This window comes from Leptodactylus fuscus, chromosome 5 (genome assembly GCF_031893055.1).
Source record: "Leptodactylus fuscus isolate aLepFus1 chromosome 5, aLepFus1.hap2, whole genome shotgun sequence".
Taxonomy (NCBI): Eukaryota; Metazoa; Chordata; class Amphibia; order Anura; family Leptodactylidae; genus Leptodactylus; species Leptodactylus fuscus.
In genome coordinates this window covers 146,823,573-146,848,469 of record NC_134269.1, presented here as the reverse complement: position 1 = coordinate 146,848,469, position 24,897 = coordinate 146,823,573, and the positions used below count along the sequence as shown (strand labels likewise).

General features: G+C 41.1%; 1 protein-coding gene across 1 annotated transcript in view; it reads left to right on the top strand.

The window, feature by feature from the left end:
- IRAK3 (interleukin 1 receptor associated kinase 3) overlaps positions 1-13,845 on the top strand; it is a 34,473-nt gene extending 20,628 nt beyond the window's left edge. Inside the window, exons 4-10 of the mRNA XM_075274399.1 lie at positions 796-860; positions 2,715-2,829; positions 5,562-5,680; positions 7,415-7,613; positions 9,407-9,469; positions 10,468-10,632; positions 13,327-13,845. Coding sequence (XP_075130500.1) covers positions 796-860; positions 2,715-2,829; positions 5,562-5,680; positions 7,415-7,613; positions 9,407-9,469; positions 10,468-10,632; positions 13,327-13,752 — 1,152 coding nt within the window. The 3' untranslated portion in view covers positions 13,753-13,845. The remainder of the gene's footprint in view (positions 1-795; positions 861-2,714; positions 2,830-5,561; positions 5,681-7,414; positions 7,614-9,406; positions 9,470-10,467; positions 10,633-13,326) is intronic.
- The last annotated feature ends 11,052 nt before the right edge of the window (positions 13,846-24,897 follow it).

The window sequence follows — 24,897 nt, the reverse complement described above, 5'->3', positions numbered from 1 at the left end:
GGATAGGGCATCAATTTTAGAAAGTTATATAGCTTCTTTAAATTATTTGACTACCATTGAAGTTTGGAGTGCAAGTTTAAAGAGGACCTTTCATCAAATCGGGCACATGCAGTTTTATATACTGCTGGAAAGCTGACAGTGCGCTGAATTCAGCACACTGTCGGCTTTCCCGATCCGTGCCCGGTGTAAAGCGCTATCGGTCCCGGTACCGTAGCGCTTTAGTGTCAGAAGAGCGTTTCTGACTGTTAGCCAGGAACGTCCTTCTGCCTTGCGGCACCTATCGCGCTTTACTGTGGAGCGGTAAGGAACGCCCCCTCCCTCTGCTCACACAGCTTGTCCATAGACGAGTGTTATCAGCGCACTGTCAGCTTTCCAGCAGTATATAGAACTGCATGTGCCCGATTTGATGAAAGGTCCTCTTTAAGTTTGAGACTAGATTGTAAGCTTAATTTAGAATGAATGTCATGCATACTCTGTATAGTGCTTCTTATTATATTAGCACTGTGTGAACAGTGCTCACTTTAGCAGTTTTGGAAATTGGGGAGGTCTAAGATTAAATGGATATACTTTTATGACACCTATCACATCAAAAACTGAAGACCTCATCCCAATAATGTTCACTAAAGGTATACAATACCGATACAATTACATTACCTACTTTCAACTCAAAAGTGCAGTCAGGACTGCTCAACTTCCTAATTATGGTTTCACTTCTCTTATTTAATAACATATAAAAATATATAGCATTCATGTTCTAACCACATTTAGAATGTTATTTGTTTTCTGTTCCTGCAGAAGATTCAAGAAGTAGATCAGAAAGCACTAAACCAGTTTCTGTCAAAATTGAAAAGTTTGCCTAGGCAAGTATATTGTAAGTTAATAATTAGCATATGTCCTGAAAAACTATATACTGTATCAATCTCCTCCATCTCTACAAAAGGGTTTCTACAGTTTTGCTTTATCTATATTCACTATGTCAGTTTCAACATCTTCATTCATACTTACGATTTACTGAACTTGGGTTAATCATCTGTTTAAATATAATATTTTTACAATTAATTCCACAAAAAAAAAACAAATTGAGGCAGTTTTCAAAATCAGCCATTGTGGGGTGGAGTATATTCTGCTTATGTCTTACACTGAATGAAGCACTACCGGTTGCCTATAATTACAATGAGGCGGGCTACACATCAGATAAAATGAATACTCTGCTCCCAACCACAAGTTTGGAAATTATGGAAACGGGCCAAATGCAGCAGTTTCCATAACGTCCATGGAGGTAAAAAGGAATTATGGAAACAGCACAGCACAGCAAGCTACATTTTCTATATGACTTCAGGATTTATGGAAAAAGTGAGGTTTGCTGTGCTACACAGTTTCCATAACTCCTACATAATTCTATGGGAGTTACAGAAGCAGCTGGGTTATACTGTTTCCTTAAAGAAGACCTTTCACCACCTCAAACAAGTCCAGCTGTTTGCATCATGCAGTAGTGCTGCACCACTGATTCCGGCACAGTTAGAATTTCCATTCCTGAACAATAAGTGCTGTTAGTTTTGCTGCCTGATATGCTATTTAGTCGCTGCAGTATTAGAGCTCAAAATCACACCCCTTGCTTGTTCCTTCCTCATTGGACCTCTCAATTCTGATTTCCTGCCTGACATTGCCCTTCTGACACTACAGAACTTAAATAGCGCAGCAGACACCAAAAATAACTGCACTTGTTTCTCAGGAATGGTGAGGGCAACGGAAAAAAATCCAATTGTGCTGGAATCCATGTAGCAGTGGCTATTAACATATGCTAAGAATTGATGGACCTAAGGATAGGTTATCATTATGTAACTCGCAGAACACCCCTTTATTATCTTCATTAAAGATTCCCCACCTTGGAATTTGGTTGAAAATGACTGTCCAGTACTACTGACAATACAGTCTACCACTGAAAACTAATGAAAAGGATAAAATGTGCAGTTCTGAACTGACACTTGGACTATGGGAGGATTTACTATGGTCCCTGGAGAGAATGGTGTGGACTGGCAAGGGTTAGGCCCGAAGATGTCATTGGGCCTTTTTCTGTGGTCACGGGGGCAGCTACGGTTTTTCTACCATACTACTCAAAGACCCTAGGTTGGTGCAGTGATAATGGAGGTGCACTGGAATAGAGGATGGCTGAGAATTGTGATGGCAGCAGAGTTGTAGGCTTTCCTTAAGAGATGAGTCTTCAGGTTTCTCTATGTCTTTTGAATCCTCTGGTTTTCCTCCTGTGACTATATTTTTCCACAGGTAGTATTACTGGAGATACTATATCAGTGCCGAAATTGTAGTCTAAAATAATTACAATTTAGGGGGTTATGTGAGCCCCAAATGTGCCAAATTCTAGCTAAAGTAAGTTAAGAGGTGATATAAACTTAGACTAAACATATGCACCTCCCAATATAAGAACGTTTCACTGTTTATTAGTCCAAAGTTTACAACAACATAACTTTAATTTTTATTTACTGAAAATCTTCCTCTTTCTCTTATAATGAGATGTATATTTGTTTTTCGTGTAGCCTGTAAATATAGTAAACTATTATATATTTGTATTCATTGCAAATATTTCACGATTCCTCAAACTTTAATCGTGTTCTGCAGTCCCCCAAAATTAGATCTCTTGAAACCCCAATGTTATCATTAAAATATTTTTGTTAGCAACATATTTATTTTATTATCAGATTTCAACACATGAATATTATGAAATTGGTTGGAAGTATCACAGTGGGAGAATTAAAGTGTTTGGTCTACCCATATATGATAAATGGATCTCTCTTTCGGAAACTCCATTGTGCTGTAAGTTTTTTTTTTTGTATAATTATTTATTTTATTAATTTTATGTACTCATTCTGAACTCATTGTGCAGGTCACTATCATTATGCTGATACTTAATGTATATAGTTCTTTTATGTTTTGCTACAATAAAAACATTGAACAAAATCTTTTGTATAAGCACTGCAGTCTTCTGAAATTCATAACTTTTTTTGTGGTAACAGAGCTAGTTGAGGGCTTAGATTTGCAAGATAAGGTACGCTTTTCAGTAGTACGATTCTGGAGTATCTGTGACATTTGGATCTTTTTTTTTTTTTAAGGCGAGTTAACTAAAAACAAAAATCCTTGGTGTTTTTTCTCAATGTGTTAGTTTTGTTTTAATGGGTATCAAGAGGGTAGGAAAAAAAATAACATCAATGCAAATACGCATTTGAATCCCACGCAAGTGGTGAGTAAAGCAGGCCAAAAGAATAGCGAACTGACATACACCAAAAAACATATCAGTCTCACTAGAGTAAATAGTCCATTACATAGCCCCAATTTACGGTGAGACTAGCCTGAAAATAGGAAAGGAAAGCAGGAATGGCTTTCAATAACACAGTTATAGGAATATATAGTATGACATATTGTTGGGGAGTGGGTGTAGGATATCAATGGATGCCAGCTTTAACCCCTTCCCGCCGATGGCATTTTTTGATTTTCATTTTTCGTTTTTGACTCCCCTCCTTCTAAACCCCATAACTTTTTTATTTCTCCGCTCCTAGAGCCCTATGAGGTCTTAATTTTTGCGGGACAAATTTTTCTTCATGATGCCACCATTAATTATTCTGTATAATGTACTGGGAAGCTGGAAAAAAATTCAGAATGGGGTGGATTTGAAGAAAAAATGCATTTCTGCGACTTTCTTACGGGCTTCGGTTTTACGGCGTTCACTGTGCAGCCAAAATGACATGTCCCCTATATTCTGTGTTTCGGTACGGTTCCAGGGATACCAAATTTATATGGTTTTATTTACATTTTGACCCCTTAAAAAAAATCCAAAACTGTGTTAAAATTTTTTTTTTCTAAAAGTCGCCATATTCCGACGGCCGTAACTTTTTTATACGTAAGTGTACGGGGATGCATAGGGCGTCTTTTTTTGCGGGGCCGGGTGTACTTTTTAGTTCTACCATTTTCGGGAAATGTTCTTGCTTTGATCACTTTTTATTCAAATTTTTATCAGAATCAAAACAGTGAAAAAACGGCGGTTTGGCACTTTTGACTATTTTTACCGCTACAGCGTTTACCGAACAGGAAAAATATTTTTATAGATTTGTAGAGCGGGCGATTTCGGACGCGGGGATATGTAACATGTATATGTTTCACAGTTTTTAACTACTTTTATATGTGTTCTAGGGAAAGGGGGGTGATTTGAACTTTTAATAATTTTTATATTTTTTTAACTTTTTTTTAATTTTTTTTTGCATTTATTAGACCCTCTAGGGGTGTTGAACCCCAGGGGGTCTGATCACTAATGCAATGCATTACAATGCTAATGCATTGCAATGCATTGCAAAAAATCATCCTCTCTTTTGCAGGCTGCATAGACCAGCCTGCAAAAGAGACAATTTGCAGAAAAGCCTGGGAGCATTGTACAGGCTCCCGGCTGTCATGGCAACGTGACGTTGGCCCTGGAGCATGCTCCAGGAGCCGGCAATCACCGGCAAAATGGCGGCGCCCATGCGCCTCCAGCGCCTTTGACCGCGGCGCCGGAGGGGTTAATGCCTCCGATCGGTCTGGGGACCGATCGGAGGCATTAGAGCCGGTTGTCTACTGCTTAAAGCAGTAGACACCCGGCGGCTATGGCGGCCACCCGGCTCCCGAGCGGTCGCCATAGTTGCAGACCCAACATGCGTCGTACTATTACGGCACATGTCGGGAAGGGGTTAAGATAAAAGCCCATTTGGTTTTCTTGCATTGCAAACAGCGCCGCACCTCCCATGAGGCAACCTGAAGCGACCGCTTCAGGTGGCACTATGCCAGGGCCCCAGGGAGGGCGGCATTTTTGCTTATCTAAGCCAGTCTAGGACAAGCTTGTTCTGCCACGCCCCCTTCACTCCGCCACACCCCCCTCCACTCCGCCCCCTCGTCCCGGGGGGGTGGCTTTCTGTCGTCCGCCTCGGGCGGCGAAAAAGTATAGGTGTGGGAAAAATGCTGCAAAATAATTATATTTGCCAATTAACAAAATTAACTGAATGGACAAAAGAGAAAGCTAAATTGCATCAATATATGAAGGAATATTTGAAATCAGTTTTTGAAGGAACCTGGCAGGGAGGTTGTTTCAGACATCTTTGAGAACTAACCACAAATATTCTGTGGATGTAAGCTTGGCCAAATCCTTCTGTCTCTTTATGTAATCCCAGACAGACTCAATGATGTTGAGTTCAGGGCTCGGTGGGAGCCTATCATCACTTACAGGACTCCTCCTCCAGAGGGTGGTCACACCAAATATTAATCTAATTTAGATTTCACTTTATGTTCATTCATTTTGCTAATTGAAAGCAAAAATAAAACATTAACACTTCTATTTTTGAAAGTCTTTTTACTTTGCAAACATTAAAAAAAAAGTAACTGGTCTTATAACTATTTTATAAACGACATATTTTTGGGGGGTGGAGGTGAGATGAGGTGTATGTTTATTGCTATTGTGGCAGTAGATATGGCTACATACTCTGCTTAATTTCTTTTCTTGTGTTTTTTTTTTGTTTGTTTGGTAGGACAGTACCTCTCCACTCCTTTGGCAAATACGTTGCAATATTCTGCTTGGTGTAGCACATGGCATTCACTATCTACATACAATGAGCCCTTGTCCAGTCATATGTGGTAACATAACAAGGTAATCCATCATAATGTGTCCACATTGATATCATGGGTCTGTGTAGCAAATGTCAGAATTACAACTAGTCCAGTTGACAGACAGAAGACTGTAACCCATTCAGCTACATTTTACTCTACTGCCTCCCATATTTTTTATATGCTGACAACGGATGCTTTTTTAATGAAAGGGTTAAATATCTCTTGCCATGGTAGAAAAATGATTGAAAGATTGTAACTAGAGATGAGCAAACACTGTTTGATCGAATAGATATTCGATCGAATATCAGGCCGTTCGAGGTATTCAATTCCAATCGAATACCACGAGCTAAAGGCACTAAAAATTTGTATCCCCTCCCACCTTCATCAGAGATGCAGCAGAGCTGAGTGTGCGCTGAACCCTGCTGCACACTCAGCTCTCCTTGCCTTCATGGTAGGTGCGCCATTGCTTATGAAACATCACATACTTCCTTTTATCATAGTCCATCCCATTTATCTGTATATTGATGTTGCACAATATTGTTGTAGGCTGAATTCCAGCTTTAGTAGCTCACAATATCCAGAACAGGACAATGCACTTTCCTACCCTGATGTATATGTATTTCACCTGTATGCTAATGGGTATTACATTGAAAATCTCTGGTTTATGGCTATTGGAGAAATGTGCTACTCATAACTGCAATTATAAACCGCATGCAATTTTACGGTAAAGAAAAGCACTGTGTAAACTAAGCCTAAAGGGGATTCAAAGAGATGTGCAAATGCCCTCAGTGATGCTGAATTGATTTTGTCCCATGCTTTATGGTTACTATGTTAATAACAGAAACATGAAGACATAAGCAAACATGCCTTTTTGGCTGCAGATAGAGGTATGTTGGGTTCCCACCAGCGATTGTACTACGTTTGGGAATTCTTTTCCCCTCTCTATATGAAAAGTGCAGAGAGAAAAGAGCTATAAGAAGCCCTTTTTTTGTTCCGCCCTTTTCGGGCAGAAACTGAGTGGAAACCACACAGACCCCATTATAGTCTATGGGTCTGCAGGTAATTGCTTTTTTAACTGGATAAGGTTTTCTTTTTGCGGGGTCCTCAAGCAGACCCCCGAACGGAAACCCAAACGCAGGAGTGAACCTAGCCTTGGCAATGAAAAGAACAAGAACTTTGATCACTGGGGGTGGTCCCAACCTTGAGAAATTCTCCAGCTCTCAGTAAACCCTGACAAGCTTGTCACCTTTGGTCCTGACTGGCAACTTTACTATGGTACGACATTTTGGATTCACTGATGAAAACTGGAGCACTTTTTGAACTTTGACAAAGGCATTTGTCACCGTATATGCGTACATGAGAAAAAAAATTCTCTGCACTACTAAAATTGCGGCCACAAAGTATGTTTGCTCATGACTTCAGGTCCCCTACCTGGTTCTGTTATTAGCTTGGATACTATAAAGCATCAGACACTTCCTTTAGTGCTGATTTTATGACTCATAAGTTTTGCAGTTGCTGAAAAAACTCAAATTGGACAAAACGACACCACATTACTTGACTTGTACAGCATTTTGTCATTACGTACGAGAATGCTCCATAAAGTCCCAATCTTATAAGGACATATTGCTGTTGTAAGTCTTTGCTCACTTTTCATGTCATGGTTTCAGTAGGCTTGGGTTCATCTGAGTGTTCACATTAGTGTGGACTGGAACCTATAACTGAAATTAACAGTTTCTGTAAATGGCAGTTACTAATACATTTTTACTTTTTCCAGCAAAAATATATTGCTCGATCAGTATTTTCAACCAAAGCTCTCAGACTTTGCCATGGTCCATTTGAGATCTTACCTGATAAATCACATTTACACCATAAAGATGGATCATGCCACTCTACGGTTACTGGGATACTTGCCAGAGGAGTACATTAGGAGGGGAGAACTGTCACCGAAGACTGATGTGTATAGCTATGGAGTGGTGAGTGCGTTAAAACCACCTTTCATTTAATGATGAATTTTATCACTGAAGTTTATTATGCAAATCAATGTATATAAAGAAGCAGTGTGCTGAAGTCAGGATTCCACTTTTATTAAAATGTATATGTAATTTTTATTAAAAGGAACCATGTGAGACTTTAATCTGCAAATGTTAAAATGCTTATAATATTGTGTCTAACAAGGTGCCTATAACCCTTGCTCACCACAAGAAATTTCTTCAAAGGCAACTGCCAGTCATCTGATCCCAATCTACAAACATAAAAGCCTGGGAAACATAAATAATATGGGGCAGATTTTCTAATGCTGTCTAAAAGTTAGTGTAATCTTAGACTAGACATTTTAAAGGGATCCTATAATTAAAATGCATTTTTTTCTCACTAACACGTAGGAATAGCCTTAAGAAAGGCTATTCTTCTTCTACCTTTAGATGTCTTCTCTGCGCTGCCATTCGGTAGAAATCCCAGTTTTCTTCTGTATGCAAATAAGTTCTCTTGCAGTACTGGGGGCATCCCCAATGTTGCGAGAGAACTCTCCAGCGCCGCCTCTATCTTCGCTTGGAATGGCCTCTCCCTGCATCTTCTTCTGGCTATGACTTCAAACTTCCAGGCATGCGCAGTTGGCTCTGCCATCAGGCCTCTGGCAGAGCCGACTGCTCAGGCCCGCGGCCATTTTGTTTTGGCCGCTTACCCCAGCTTACTGTGTAAGCTGCCACAAGAAAATGGCCGCTTACACCAGTTTACTGTGTAAGCGGCCACAGGAATATTGCCGTGGGCATACGCAGTCGGCTCTGCCTGAGTCCTAGAAGTTTGAAGCCAGCGCTGGAAGAAGAAGCAGGGAGAGGCCGTTCCAGGCGAAGATAGAGGCGGTGCTGGAGAGTTCTCTCGCAGCATTAGGGATGCCCCCAGTGCTGTTTGAGCACTGGGGACCGCCCCCAGTGATGCAAGAGAATTAATTTGCATACAGAAGAAAACCGGGATTTATACTGAACGGTGGCACGGAGAAGACATCTAAAAGTAGGAGAAGAATAACCTTTCTTAACGCTATTCCTACGTGTTAGGAGAAAAAATTGCATGGGAATGGGTTGCTAAAGTTAAGCAGATTATGCGTTTTGAAGAACAGATCAGTTGGTCCAATAGAAACCGTGACTCTTTCCAAAAAATCTGGTCTATTTGGCAAGCTTTCAATCAGGCCTCACTTACATAACATGATAGATAGCCCCCCACCCTCTACTCCCTGTTCATGCAACTACTTCAATCAACACCCCTCCTCCTACATTCCCCCCCTTCCACCCCCCTATTTCCCCTCCCTCCCTATCCATCCAGTATTAACATACCTCATGGTCTATTTTATAATGTCTTAAAGCATGTTTAATGATTTATGTTCACAGCATGTACTGAACGCTTATTTCTGTACCTAACAATTACTCCTGAATATTGGACGTTTTTCTTTGCCTTTGTCAGATTAAACTGGTTCTTATTCAACATGCTGTACAATGTACGATGTAAAGTTGTAAATGTTTAAAACTTAGTAAAAAAAAAATGAAAATAAAAAATAAAAATACATAGTATAAGTGCAAAAACAAGTCCAAAAACAAGGCCTACAGTGGATTATAATGCAAGTATGGATATACACTGTATATTTTTATTGTATTTATAATCCTAAATTTAATGTAGTTACTTTGAAATCAATAATATATGACAAATTGGTAAAGCAGATTCTTATTATGACTCAGGACCTTGTTGACTGATAAATTTTTCTTTCTTTATTCTGAAGGTATTAATGGAAGTTATAAGTGGATGTCAGGCTTTTTTTAATGGATCCAATGGCACATACCTGGTAAGTTTTACTACATTTCTATTAGTTTATATATAGAAAATATCAACATATATGAACAGCTCTGTTTGCTGTATACTATAAGTTTGTCATGAGGATTTACTGTCTGATACCAAATCTGGCCTATGTGTTCCGCTCCATATTCTGGCTCATATTTTTCAGTATTTTGGTAGTATTTACTGGACATCTTAAGACAGTTGATTTGTCTAGTAAACATTCTTGAAACATGATGGACTAAAAAAGTTATGAAATGACTGATGCAGACAGCGCACATTCTGTCTTTATCCATCATCGTTGACTTTAGTGTTAAAGAGGATCTTTCACCACCTCCAATTCCTGAGCAATCAGTGTTGGTAGTTTTGGTGCCTTACACACTGTTAGGCTCTGTACAGTCAGTCAGGAGCAGGCAAAGGGGTGTGATTCAGCACTCCAATCACATCCTTTGCCAGCTCCTGCCTGAGACTGCTCACCTGACAGTACAGAGCCTAAACTAACAGCATTAATTGCTCAGGAATGGTGGGGGCTACACATCAGCGGAGCAGTACCTATTAAATGATGGAAAGAACTAGACATGTAGATGTGGTGAGAGATCTTCATTTAAAACAAAATGGAAGCTTTCTTCTGTCTTGTTTGTTTATTCCTCTAATGGAGGTAAATGTCTTCCTCCATGATTTTATTACTTTATCAATACATTAATCTGATCCTACGATAGATTAGAATAATGAAGTAAATAGCAGAAAATGTGAACCTATCTGTAGCTGATGGCATGGTATTGGCCTCTCAGAGACTGGGAATCATAAGCAATCTTGGCACACAGTGCTCATCTGCAGACGCCAATATAAAGACAATTTTGCAATCCTGGCAAATTCTTAGGATTATAGGGAAAATACCAACTTGGGGCGTACAAATAGAAAGTGTGCATTATTGTAATTTTCTGAATTAATTTACTTCTCATTTCAGCTGATAAATCTAAAATATATCTTATTATGTTTACTGAATAGAGAGACGTGTTTTGGAATCAAGTGGATAAAAGTGGAGTTCAATCTCTTCTCCAGTTTGTCGATGTAAAAGCTAAAAACTGGCCAATTGGTGTTGCACACAAAATTCTGGACATATCTATTGAAGCTACTTCACTGCGTGCCAAGCAGAGGCCGACAATGGAAATGGTAATGATTGATTTATTAGATACATACAATGGCACTCTTAGGGCATGGTTACTTTTAGGGCATGCCATTTTGGGGATTATGCAATTGAAATTACAAAAGGTTTTTTTTTTTTTTTTTTTTAGCTGTTTCCTTTTAACATAGTATTACTACTGTGTGACAGGAACCTCTCGCTTTTACTCCTGGAAAACGTTTTAGCAATGAACTAATATGGTCTGAATAAGGCTGTAAGACAAAACGTCACATTCTGTGCATCCGTTCAGTTCTGGAGCTCTTATGTCTGCTGTATACATATGCCAATACAACACAAAAATTGAGTGAAAAATGAGTGAGAAGTGTAGTGGGCACAGTGAATTGCTTAGCTGTTTTTGTCACAAGTTTCTTTCCTGCGCAATATAAGTGTCGGAGCCCCTTCAAACAGCTACCATCAATATTGTCTGGTTGGAAAGGCCTTTAGGCTAAGCCAACTGCGGGGAAAAAAAACGCAGCAGCAAAAACGCCTGCTTCTGCACTGCATTATTCATTTTGCCTTCCCCATATAAGTTAATAGGGAAAACGTGGCAATTCCACAGTGTCGGGGACATTAAAGTGTCCTCATAAGAGTATGTTGCAGAGTTCCAAATTAGATAATTAATTAACAGGCCTAGATGGCCTGCAGCCATTTTCTTTAAGCCTGGAGAACTGATTAAAGACACAAGATGGTAGTGTATCAAAAGAGTTCTGATTTTATTATAAGAAAAAGGTAGTTTAAATACATTACAGACAAAGAGCTGGCTTGGCTATTCTAATCAGGTACAACACGATTGGTTATAGAGATATAAGACAAGCCTGGCACATGGCTATTGGCTGAGGCCTGATATGATCTGCATCTCATTATAATTTTCCAAACTGGGATGGACTTTCCCATGAAACAAAGAAGGATTCAAAATACTTATGTGTGAGCTAACATCCCAGACTATCTATATGTATATATCATGGCAAAAGAGATAAGATGACATGTTGCAACTTAATTAACAATTAGCTACATAGATTCTGTCTATACACTCTAAGTGACCTTCATATACCATAAAATATGACAGAGTGCCCAGATACCATAAGATTAATACTTTTGTTGGTTATGTGTCCATACATCACGTAAAGGAGATAAGAGATATACAAAGTCAGCTGCATCTTCTCAAAATGAGGTCCTTGAGAGATAAGGATTAGCAACCTATGCATTAACGTTCATTATCACATTCCTTAAAGTCTAACAAAGGGCCTCCTTGACTTAAAGAGGACCTTTCACCACTTTTGGGCACAGGCAGTTTTATATACTGCTGGAAAGCTGACAGTGCGCTGAATTCAGCGCACTGTCGGCTTTCCCGATCTGTGCCCGGTGTAAAGAGCTTACGGTGCCGGTACCGTAGTGCTCTATGGTCAGAAGGGCGTTTCTGACCATTAGCCAGAGACGTCCTTCTGCCTCGCGGCGCCTATCCCACTGTGCTGTGGAGCCGGGAGGAACGCCCCCCTCCCGCTCCTGATAATGCTCGTCTATGGACGAGCTGTGTGAGCAGAGGGAGGGGGCGTTCCTCACTGCTCCACAGCACAGCGCGATAGGCGCCGCGAGGCAGAAGGACGTCTCTGGCTAACAGTCAGAAACGCCCTTCTGACCATAGAAGAGCTACGGTACCGGGCCGTAAGCTCTTCACACCGGGCACAGATCGGGAAAGCCGACAGTGCGCTGAATTCAGCGCACTGTCAGCTTTCCAGCAGTATATAACACTGCATGTGCCCAAAAGTGGTGAAAGGTCCTCTTTAAGGAGAAAAAACACATACTTATACAGTTTAGATGTGAAAGATTACAAGATGGCTGCCAAAATACAAAGATGGAGGACTTAACTCTAACACACAGGTAAAATTAGCATGCTGTGTTTCTTGTTTTTTTTTTCTTTTTTTAAAAAGCTTCATTTTATGCAGTTTTTTTTTGTATGGATGAGATTAAATGAAATCTCATTTACTTTGCTGGGACTGTAAAATGCTGAGTTTTTTTCTGCTATAGTTCTGCAACATGGAAGACTTTTTTTCTATAGTTACCATTAGAGATGAGCAAGTTTCGATTGAATACCTCCGCTGCATAGATCTTGGTATTAAAAAATTACCAGGGAAGGTGGGAGGGGCAGTAAAAATTTGATGCCCCTCCCACCTTCCCTGGCGCTTTTTTACACCAAGAACGATGTGGCGGAGGTATTCGATCGACTATACTCGCTCATCTCTAGTTAGCACCACTCCCGAGCTATGAATGCTGTTAGATTTGGTGCCTGATATGTTTGTTAGACTGGCAGGTGGCAGTGATAGCCAGGAGCAGACAAGGGGGCATGATTCAGAGTTCCAATCAGAGTTGGACAGTGTCCGAGCTCAGAATCACGCCCCCTTCCCCACCTGACAATACAGAGCCTCATATCAGGCACGAAAACTAACAGCCCTTATATGCGGGCTAGATAAAAAATTCCAACTGTGATAGAATCCATGGAGAAGTGCCTATTAAATGATGAACAGAACTCGGTTTAAGCAGAGGTGGTGAAAGGTCCTCTTTAAATATATAATGGAACGTAAAGGAAGATATGTCAGTGGAAAGTATGTAAAATTTTAAAGTTGTTCTGTGAAACTTTAAAAACATCTTTCCCGCTACTTAAAAGACTGACTGTAATGTTCTTGCAGGTTCTAGGAATTATTGAAAGCTGTCAGTCTGGCGACAAGTACACGGATGATCAGCCAAAGTCACTCATGTCCGTTCCACCTTGTCTTTGTCCACTGCCCTGGAGCCTGTCCAACGTTCCCACTGAAAGTGATGAAAACCTGGACAGTTACATCAGTATATCTGAAAGAAAACAGGATTCATTACCCCCCTGTGAATGCAGCCAGTCTGAAGTGACATATTTAGGAGGCTCTAGGAAATGCAGAAGTGCAGAAAATGTTACCGGTTCACTAAGACAGAGCAAGAATGCATCAGAGAATGACTACAAGCTGCAGATGAGAGACCTATCTTATACCAGCAGGCCGGTGGAGTGCAGCTGCTCACCAGGACCAGACAGCACATCATACTGTGAAGAGTGTCTGACAAATGGCTTTAGCCATGCAACATAAATGATGACAAAAGAAGGTTAGGCACAATGTTCACCTTGCATAGAATATGAGACAAATGCATTATCATCCACACATTTATATGACAATATAATGAGATTTACAAGGGATCTCAATCTCATACCCCTATCTCCCTTTCCTCAGTGAATTTCTTTTAAAACTTTTTCTGTCACTGTTCATTCCCTGGTTCATTTGAGATGATTTACAGTAAATCCTAAACTTTGTTATGAGATATCTTGTGTATAATAAATGTTATTATATTAACTATGTGTATTCAGGATTATATTTGTATGTATGTATCAATGTATGTATGCTCCAATTGCACAGTTCTTAGACATGAACTTTCACCTCTTCAATGCATGAGGTTTGGTGACAAGTTGTTGGACCTGTTCTTATGAAATAATAATATTGTTTGCATGAATATGTTTTTATTTATATTCTATAATATTATTTTAATGTGTAACTTATTGATTTACTTACATTATTCAGTTTGCTACCTAGGACCACATGGTAGCTCAGTGGTTAGCACTGTTGCCTTGTTGTACTGGGGTCTGGGTTTCAATCCGATCATGAGCAACATCTATATAGAGTGAAATTCTCCCTGTGTTAGCGTGTGTTTCTCCCACACTCCAGAGGAATACTGATAGGGAGTTTAGATTGTGAGCCCTTCTTGGAACAATGAGTGAAGACAATATTTGTAAACTGCTGTAAAATATGTTGTTGCTAAATAAGCAAGAAAAATAAATAACGCTGGGTTCACACCTGCGTCTGGGGTCTCCGTACTATGGTTTCCGTCTTCTGCATGGCAGAAGACGGAAACCATAGATCGGGTCCGGCCGTGCGCGGCGGTGAGCGTTTTATGCTCTCCGCCGCGAAACCGGATTTTTTTATCCGGACACAGAGTACTGCATGTCCGACTCTGTGTCCGGATTATAAAACCCGGTTTCGCGGCGGAGAGCGCAAAACGCTCACTGCCGCGCACGGCCGGACAGCTTTCTCACCCATTCAAATGAATGGGTGAGAAAGTCTCCTGCAGGCTTCCGTCTCCTGCATCTGTTTTATGCAGGAAACGGAAACCTGCAATAAGGACCCATGAACGCAGATGTGAACGAGCCCTAAGTACTTCATCTAATTTATATCTACACTGGACAGCTTGTAACTTTATGATTATTTATAAACATGATATTAAATTATATATGAATGCATTCACATTTCTACATGTTATCAGATTTCTTTACAAGATCTCCTACATCAGTCTACTGTACAGAAGCAGAATGCAAGTTATTAAAGCAAGCAATATATTCGCATTGGACTAGCAGTGATTTTCAGGGGAATACAGCATTGATACTGAATGTCGCTCTGAACTGTAATGCAAACACTCTCCAAAAATGCAGGAGTATCTGTTATGATAAATAATATGAAAAGTTGGCATTACCACACCCTATGCCAATGTATCATGTCCCTAAATACTTTGGCACTATCTACCGACTCTCTTAATGTTCAAAGGTGCCTATGTGCGTGTTATTGGAAGAGTCATGTCTGTGAGGCTGCCATTCACACTGACATACTTGTACTAAGAAGGATGCCACGTACCCAAATCAAGCAGGAAGCCTAATTCTACACCAGTAATATGCCAATAACACAGAAACTTATGTGTGCAAGAAGGTGGAGAACACCAAGAGTGACATGGAGTACTTCCCACTGCACTGCCCTGGGGCAAAAGCTAAGATTAAAGGGGTTGTCCCATCACAAGGATCCTATCTATACTGCTAGTTTATGTGGATTTAAGACTTTTCCTAAATGCTTTGTTTATCAAAACTGCTTTGTTTGGCCGCTATCTTAATTTATTCACTTCATTGTTTACACTCCGATTCTATGGCCCTTGGGATTATCTGCTCATTGGTCAAGTGATGCAGCTGCCTGCTCTCAGGGGGGAGGGAGGGGCTGGGAGCAGCTCTGAGCTGTTTGTGTCTTTTAAGCAGCAGAGCTCCGGGATTTCTGAGCTCTTATCAGTCGGTTTAATTGAATTTGGCTGATAAGGGTTGAGATAGGGAGTCCATTACCTCTGTATGTAATGCAAACTGACTCAAATCCAGCTCTGCTAAATCAGCTTCACACTGTGGTAATTCATTTACAACCAATCCCGTGCAAGTGAAACCCCGCCCACCTATGTGCCGAGAAAAGCAGGAAGTGAAGAGAGCACAACAGCCTGCAGGTTAGTGAACAAGCGTCATGGGAATACCCCTTTAAGTAAGAATTATGTATGTGCAGGAAATAGAAAAGCAAGTTGTGAGTAACATTCAAGAAACTTGAAATGAGCACAAATAGTTCTAGGTTTCTGTGGTAAAACCATCATTCAATCACATGTTCTGCTTTTCAAACAAATAAAAACACAAAGCATATTAAAACACAGAAATCACTCCAGTAAAATACAATGAGGGAGAAGTTTACATAGCACTATAGCAAAGTATAACAGTCCCCATCCAAGCTGCTGTCCCCCTCGAAGCAAAAGTAAGGGACCAGCCATTCCATTCGTACTTTGACTGCATTTGCTATTGACATGCCATCAATGACTCTGGTGACTGAATCTATTTAGAGTAAACCTTCACTGCTCATAATCCTCTCGGCTAATAGCTACATGACAATATTCATCTATGAGCACAGTAGCCATGTTTTTGTCACTGTCAATAGTGTCCTACTGTTCGGAAGTTCATGTCTCTAAGAGTTGTTGCTATGCAATTATTAATTCTATAAAGAATTAATGAATCAAAGAAGATCTCAATATTCAGGTGCTGTACACGTGTAAAGGGTCCATTGTATGTAGAGCACCACAGACTCTAATAAATATAGAAATATAATACAAATAATAAGTAAATACATCATAGTTAAATTTCATTTTTATAAAATTATTATAAAATAATAAGATTCACACATGACTGGAGTATTCAAAGATTAAATAACCACATGAGGGCGCTTTAAGTCTGCAAGAAAGATACTGCAGCAGCAGATGCTTAGAAATTAAATATTCAGTTTAATGTTCAATATTTTACAGTAGTTTCTATTCATTGAATGCTATCTGAAGCCCAGCCAACAGATGTATATAGAGGAGGATTGTTATATCAGCACCAGACCTTATACTCGTATGTGTTGCTAATATTTAAAATATTAATAAAAAAATAGGGCAAAAATAATAGTTACATCAAAATTTATAGTCTCTATTATAATAGATTTACAATTTACAAAAATAAATAAAAAATACAGTAAAACCCATTAATATTAGAGATGAGCGAATACTATTCAAAACGGCAGTGGATGGGAGCGGCCAGCGCGCAGGGGGTTAAGCGGCCGGCGCCATCTATTCATTCCTATGGGAGCGTGCTATTCATGACTGCCGTTTCGAATAGTATTCGTTCATCTCTAATTAATATAAAAAAAAAATGCTTGTAAAGTAAGAATTATTTAAAAAACAGACATTAATAGTTTATTTGTATCAATTAATAATATTAAGTAGTTAAAGAAAATAGAAATCTAAATAAATTCCATATTTGGTGTGACTTCCTTTTGCCTTCAACACAATATCAATTATTTTAGGTACTTGTGCAGGAAGTCTGCAGGGAGATTGTACCAAACATCTTGGAGAACTAACTACAGATCTTCTGTGGATGTAGGTAGGTAGGCTTGCTCATATCCTTCTGTCTCTTTGTGTAACTCTAGACACGCTTGATGATATTGAGCTCAGGGCTGTTTGGGCCATATTATTATTTTCAGGATTCTTTGTCCATTACACTGAAGATTGTTCAGTGTTGTTCAATGACATTTGTTGTAGCTTTGGGGGTTGTCCTTCTGCATAATAAATCTGGAGCCTCTCTGATGGTATTGTATGATGTATTTCTCTTGCATAGAAGATACAACTTGATCTTCTTTTTGAAATTAAACAAGATAGATATACGAAAGTTTCCATCTTGTTTTGTTGCATTACATTGAGTAATGATTGATGCAGACAGAATGTGCTCTGTCAGCTTCCATATTCGTTTTTCAGTCTGCTGCCACAAAGGATCAGAACAACTGACTTAAAGGCCTTTCCAAAAATTTCTATAGCTTATCTTTATCCTTATTGTATGTACTTTATATTTCTTTGTAACACATGTTATATGTCACATTGGTGGCAGTTAGTTATATGTTTACATCTTGACCGATTTATGGCAGTTTATTGTGTGCTCCTTAACCATTTATCTTATTGATTTGTTTATTAACTAATAAAGATGCAATGGATTTTTTACTGGGTGTTACATGTGCACTTTAGAGCCCATGTCCCCTCTGGCCCTGCCCAGTCGCTTTCTGCCACGTAATTCTCTTCCCCGTGTAATATACATTACAATGAACCCTTAGCGTTCCCCACTCAGAATAATGGCTTTATAGTGACCTCCCCAAAGTATAATGCTCCCTTAGTAACCTCCATATAGTATGCTCCCTTAGCAGCCTCTCACACTATAGTGCCTTCTTTATGGACCTTCACAGTATAATACACTATTGTTGCCCCCCCAGTATAATGTCCCTTAGTATCACCACATGGAAGCTGTTCCATTAAAACAAAATGTAATACATAGCCCATTCCCACTAAGCCATCTGCAGGTGTTCTGTGCGCTGTGTCTGGCTTGAAGCAGTAGGTACAATGGCCTCTTTACATTACATCCACTTTCTTGGCCTGCTCAGATTCGTCACCTTTTTACATCGGTTTTCTGGCATAAATGATGCTAGAATTGTACAGCAAGTATCTGGTGTGTAGTCCTTTTTAGGAGCATGGACCCCGTAATTTATCAAGATCTGTACACATCATTGTAAAGTAGGTGCAAACTCTGAAGTTGGAAAACACTGTTCTTGATAAATCAGCCCTTATATTTTCTATATTACTCAGAGGTGTCACAGTCTATATTGACTGCGACTCCTGAGTTGTTAAACGGCTGAGATTGTTTCATCTATTAAAGCAGGCAGTATCACTGCAGCATAATGGAACAGTGGTTGATAAGAATAAAACTACAACTCTTCAGTATATTGAAATGGACTTCTGTCTTAGATTCCATTTCATTTTCCGCCCCTTCATATCACTGTGGATCAGCCCTTTACTGGCTGTTACATGATATAACACCCCATTTATTGGCCCTCACACAGTATATTGTCCTTTACTGGCTCCTACACAGTATATTGTCCCTATTTTGGCCCCCATACAGTATATTATCCCTTTTAACGCCCCAACACATAATATTTTCCCCTTCATTTTAGCCCACACAGCATAGAACCCCCTTTGTTAGGTAGGGATAAACTTTTCTGCTAGAGCTTGAAACTTTTGGCGTTCTTCACACACAAAACACTATACTCTAGGCTTCCTCTGGTTTTAAGGCAGGTGAATGGTTGTCAACTCCCTGCTCCATCACTGTATTCTTGACAGGATGCAGAAAGAGTTGAAATTGGGACTTGCCACCCAGGATAGTTGGGAACCAGGGAGATTTACCAGTGCAGTATGTTGTCACAACATCATGCAGAGATTGGTGCCCTGTAAATGGAACCCACTGGGTCTAAAACGCCCTTAAATGTCATGTTAAGCAACACATTATAGAGCATCTTCTATTTTCAGATCTTTTCTTGCAAATCGCCTTCTCAGCTTTTCCTGACCTTGGTGATTCATTGGATGTAACAGGCATGGTTTCTTGCTGTGTATGGGAGAAATCCTATTATGTGACACCTGCAGATAGTCAGAGAGATAGTATGGGGACAGAAGGACCCCGGCCAGACTCCTTCACCATTAAACAAAATGCAGACTTTGCTATTTTGAAACAACTGAATTACTGAGAATGTGAGTTGTATAGAAAACGAGAATCATATAATTGTAATACAATATTCCAGGTCTGTTTAACACTTTACTAGACAATAGTATCTTATGTCACCTCTTCCCAGCATCAAGCTCTATTGGAAGGTTAATGGTGTGGTATATGCACATAGGGCATGAATATGCACTGGCACTGAACTTCATGACTGTACATACTCCATAAACCTTCAGTATTTGCTCTCTAAAAATGTGCATGAAAACTATTTTGTAGCATCTGTCATAGTGGATGGATACTGAAACCTGAAATCATATTCTGTTCTGTTAACAGTTCCTTTTTATATTGCTGTTTCCACAGTGTTGCGGCCCATATATTATGATACAGTGAACCCATAGACATAGTGGTGAAGATTTAGGGTAGTTTCACACTACTGCTGTAATACACTATCACTAACACAAACTGAACACTTTCCATTAGCGTCAGTCATTACTGACTGCAGTATTAAAGGGATCCTATCATTCAGAAGGTATTTTTTCTCCCTAACACATCGGAATAGCCCTAAGAATGGCTATTCGTCTCCTACCTTTAGATGTCTTCTCTGTGATGCTGTTCTGTAGAAATACCGTTTTTTGCTGTTATGCAAATGATTTCTCTTGCAGCACTGGGGGCATCCCCAATGTTGCGAGAGAACTCTTCAGCGATGCCTCCATCTTCTTCAGGAACTTCCTCTTTTTGTTTCTTCTTCTGGCGTAGGTGGTGAAACTTGTAGGCCTCGGGCGTGGGCAGAGCCGTCTACGCATGCCCACAGGCCACAAGAAAATGGCCACTTACTGTGAAAGTAGCCATTTTTCTTGTGGCCGCGGGAAATTGCAGCATGTCAATTATACCTATGGAAACTCTGGTGTTTTACGTATAAGTATAATAGAAGCAAAAATTCTGCAGAGGAAAGCTCTTTTTTTTTACTCCGTTTCCGCGATGGTCTTTTCCGCAGCATTTTGTGAAGTGAAAAGGAAAAATAAAAAAGCTTTTGTAAGTAAAAAATTAAAATCGAAAAATGGTTATCAGGACAGTTACATAATAACTACGGTGTATTATTTATCACTGTAATCGGCTCTGTAATGTTTTGGTAGCAGTTCAATATCCTTGGGAGAGCTGTATTTTTTTTTACTTCCCGCCTTCCAAAAGCCATAACTTTTTTATTTTACAGTTCACAGAGCCATGAGGGCTTAATTATTATTAACTACAGAGTCTGAACAGGGCTCTGAAGAAAATTCAGGTGACTACAGCACAGGAAACATTTCCTGACTTACACGTGATGTCTCTGACAGTGATCATTCACATTCTGTCACTAACTGGACCGGACCACCATGACTATTTTTTCCTCCAGTTGTGACTTATGTCTGAAAATTTTGCAGCACAAACATCTTTGGCTCCTTTTTCAATAATAATAAAAATCACTGGGGGGGTGTGGCCTGGTCAGAGTCCCATGCAGTCACATCTTTACAGAGCTCCCGAACCTCGGGCAGACTCAACTTAAATATGTTGGTCAGAGTGCTCTAAACTTCTCCTCCAGTGATGGTACACCGCCTGAACCGCAAAGTGTCCTCCTCTGCCCGGGTGGAACCTTCAATGACCCAGTTTCTCCTCTCTTCCTCCTTGTCCCCGGCTCTGCCCGGCAGGTCCAAGATGGCGCCGGCGCGTGCCGCTGCAACGGAGCACAGTGAGCCGTTCACTCTACAGTCCCCGGATCCAGCGCTACCTCCGCTTCTTTCGGCTCCCAGCCTATGTTCCTCTCCAAAACTCCGACGGTGACAGGATCCAAGCCAATTCCTGAGGTACCGGCTCCTCTCCTCCCTGGCTCCCAAGGTAGGGGTAGCCCCTCCATAGAGGTCTCTCCATCCTCCTCTCTGTTGGCCCAGCCTCTCCTTACCTCATCTCTGCCTCACCCTGGGGATCTGCAGATGACTTCTGCAGCGATTTCTGCCCCATTAGTGCCCCAACCCTCTTCTCTCTCCACCACAGGGTCACCCCCTCCTCCAGCTCTACGAGATTCCAATTCATTAATGGGGGCCCCTGATGCCCTGAGCAGCTTGGACACTTCTTCCGCCCCTTCCTGCTGGTCCTCCTGCCATGTCTCAGGGGGTGCTGAGCTCCACTCCCCAACACTCGGACTGGTCTTTGCTACTGGGGCACCCCCAGGGTCTCTCCCGCGGTGTCTCTGCCCCTGCTGTTGATGCACCTGTGGATCCAGCCAAGGATTGCTCTTCTACACCGGCAGCCCTGTGTACCCCTCTCTCTTTTGATTCCTCTGATACTTCGCAGGGGAAGACCTCTTCACAACCCCATCATTCCAAAAGTCCTGAGCTGGCGGACATTTGGCAGCTTCTTCAGTCTATGCCCACCAAAATGGACCTGGAGGCCATGATCCGTAGGGTGGAGGAACGACAGGATAAGATCATGTCGGGATTTAAGTCTGAGCTTCAATCCTTGATGGCGCAAGTTACCACTCAGCAGCAGGTTACTGATTCCATTGATCTTCGCTTGGCTGCGGTGGAACAGTCCCTGGCCACTCAATGTTCTTTTAATCATCAGGTTCTCCTCCAAATGGATGATCTGGAGAACAGAGGCCGCCGCAACAATATTAAGCTTCGAGGCATTCCCGACTCGGTTCCGACTGCTGAGCTTCGTGCTGTTGTTACCTCCGTTTTTAACACTGTCCTCTCCCGTCCCATGGACACTGAGATAAACATCGACAGATTCTCGTTCTCGGCTTCTGACGTGCTGCTACTACAGAGCCTTGTGATGTCCTATGTAGAGTGCACTTCTACAGGGAGAAGGAGGATATCCTTCAGGCTGCCTGGCGACATGGTCCAGTATCATATATGGATAGCTCGATACATTTGCTTCCCGATGTCTCCCGCCGCACACTGGCCATGTGACGTATCCTTAAACCGACCTTGCAGAAGATCTTGGACACTGGAGCCACTCATCCCTTTCATCTTCAAATCCGCCGCAATGGGGCAGTGTTCGCCCTTCATTCTCACGATCAAGCACCTCTGTTAGCCCAGTTTCTGGATTTGCCTGAGCTTCATCTTCCAGATTGACTGGTGTATCCGCTGCCGCCCCCTCCGTCTGATTTCCGTCCTTCCGCTGGGGTCCGTCGACGGCGCCGAGCGGATGTACCTTTGCAAGATGTCTCCTCACGAGCCTCCACATGATTTTGGACATTTTGGGACAATTGTCTCTTATAGGGCATACTGGTTCTCCTTGAGCCTTACATTTGATTTGTTTTGTATATTTCTCTATTTCTATTTATTTTTTTTGTGTCCTGCCCTGCTAGGAGTCCCTGTGGTCCTTGGCCTGTGGCGCCCCCTGGTGGTGTAAATATGTCTCCTCCCCTCTCCCTTTCTGGTTTGGAGCACGCCGTGGTCAGCTGCCCCCTCTCTTTTCCCCCCTCGGCCTCCGTTTGGTGGCCGTGGTGATGGGTTGCTCCGATGCTGCGCGCTCTCTTATATTTTGCTGGCCGCGGAGTGGTCTGGCTGGTCTGTGGAGAGATCTCGGATGTCTTAAAGTTAGCTTTGGATGTTCTTTGATTCATGGCTCTGTCTTCTCTCCCTTAGCTTCTTTATGGTTTTGCTGCCTGGGGTTTGGGTAGCGCTATTCTGTAGTTCTACCTCCCCCCCAACTAATTAAGCTTGGTGGCTCTCGGAGCGTATACTGCGGTGTACCTCCGAGACCCGCATTAGTGGGTTTCTTCCCACTGTTTTGTGTCACCCGTTCCAGGGTTAGCGTGGTACGGAATTGCTAATTTGTCTTGTTATCCATTTTGTTTTCCTTTTTCTTTTCTGTCTCCTTTCTTTTTTTTTTCTCTTTTGTTCTTTTTCTTCTCCTCTCTTCTTCCCCTCCCCATCTTTTCCTCCCTTGTTCCTCTCTCCTCTTCATCCGTTAGTTTTCCCTCCCTCCCTTTTTCTTCCATGTTTTAGAATTTGACTTTTATTGTCTAGTATTGCTTCATCTTTTCAGACATGTCGTACTTGTTTGTTTTTGTTTTGCCTGTCAGTTCAATCGAGCCCAGCCCCTTTGGGGTTGTGCCCATTGTTCGATTCTCTGTTACCCTGTGTTTATAAATAAAGAATTTATAAAAATAAATAAATAAAAATCACTGAAGTTCCAATTCCCGGAATCCCCCGCTGATTTGTTGTTTGAAGGGGACCACAGCACTTGTACAAGCACCATGAGCCCTTCTCTGTTTACATTGTATCATTCATTATATAGCCTCACCCTATACATCACACAGTCACTATAAAACAGTATAGTGTGCAATATAAACAGAGAAGGGGTCACTGTGCCTGCATGTGCGTCATGGCCCCTTCATCAGTAAAAATCAGCTATAAGAGCCCTGTAATAAAGCCCAAGTACTTCTTAATTTAATACAGCGAAATTATCCCCTTATATTATGCCCCCTGAAATAAATACAGCTCCCCTAATGCCTCCTCATATTAATGACCCCTGTTATATATATAAAGCCCTCTAATGACCCATTATATTCACGATGTCCCCTACGACCCCTTTTATGTGCGTATATACATACATCCAGTAAGAATGCCCCCTATAAGAGGTCGATAGGAGACATTATAAGTAGAGATGAGCGAGTACTGTTCGGATCAGCCGATCCGAACAGCACACTCCATAGAAATGAATGGATGCACCTGGTACTTCCGCTTTGACGGCGGCCGGCCACTTAACCCCCCGTGTGCCGGCTACGTCCATTCATTTCTATGCGAGCGTGCTTTTTGACGCGTCTTCATTGCGTTTTTTTTTTTGCTCCAGCACACTGTATGGACCTGGAAACTTCTCTTTAAAAGAAATGCTAGCGGTTTCTGCAAAAACTACATAAAAAAACGCTAGCAGTTTTCCTGCCTCCCTTTGACTTCAATGCGTTTTTCAAGGCTGAATCCGGCTGAAGATAGGTCGTGTCGCTTTTTTTCCCCGCTAGCTGAAAAAATACGCAAGAGGAAAAGAAACTGCTACTGACTCCCATTGAAATGAATGGGAGGAGTATTTTCAGGCGGATTCTGCGTAAAAATCTGCCTGCAAAAAACTCAGTGTGAACATATCCTTACTGGGGGGGGGGGGATCATTTATATAAAAAGGGAACTGAAAGAATATAAGAGTATAAGGGGATGCAGTTAATATATATATTTTTTTTAAAAAATTATATAAATAGTGCAGTCCCTTATATTCTTTAAGCCCTCTTACATAAATTATCTCGCCCTTATAGAATAATGGCCCGTTATACCAAATATAAGAACGGCAAAGAAAAAAT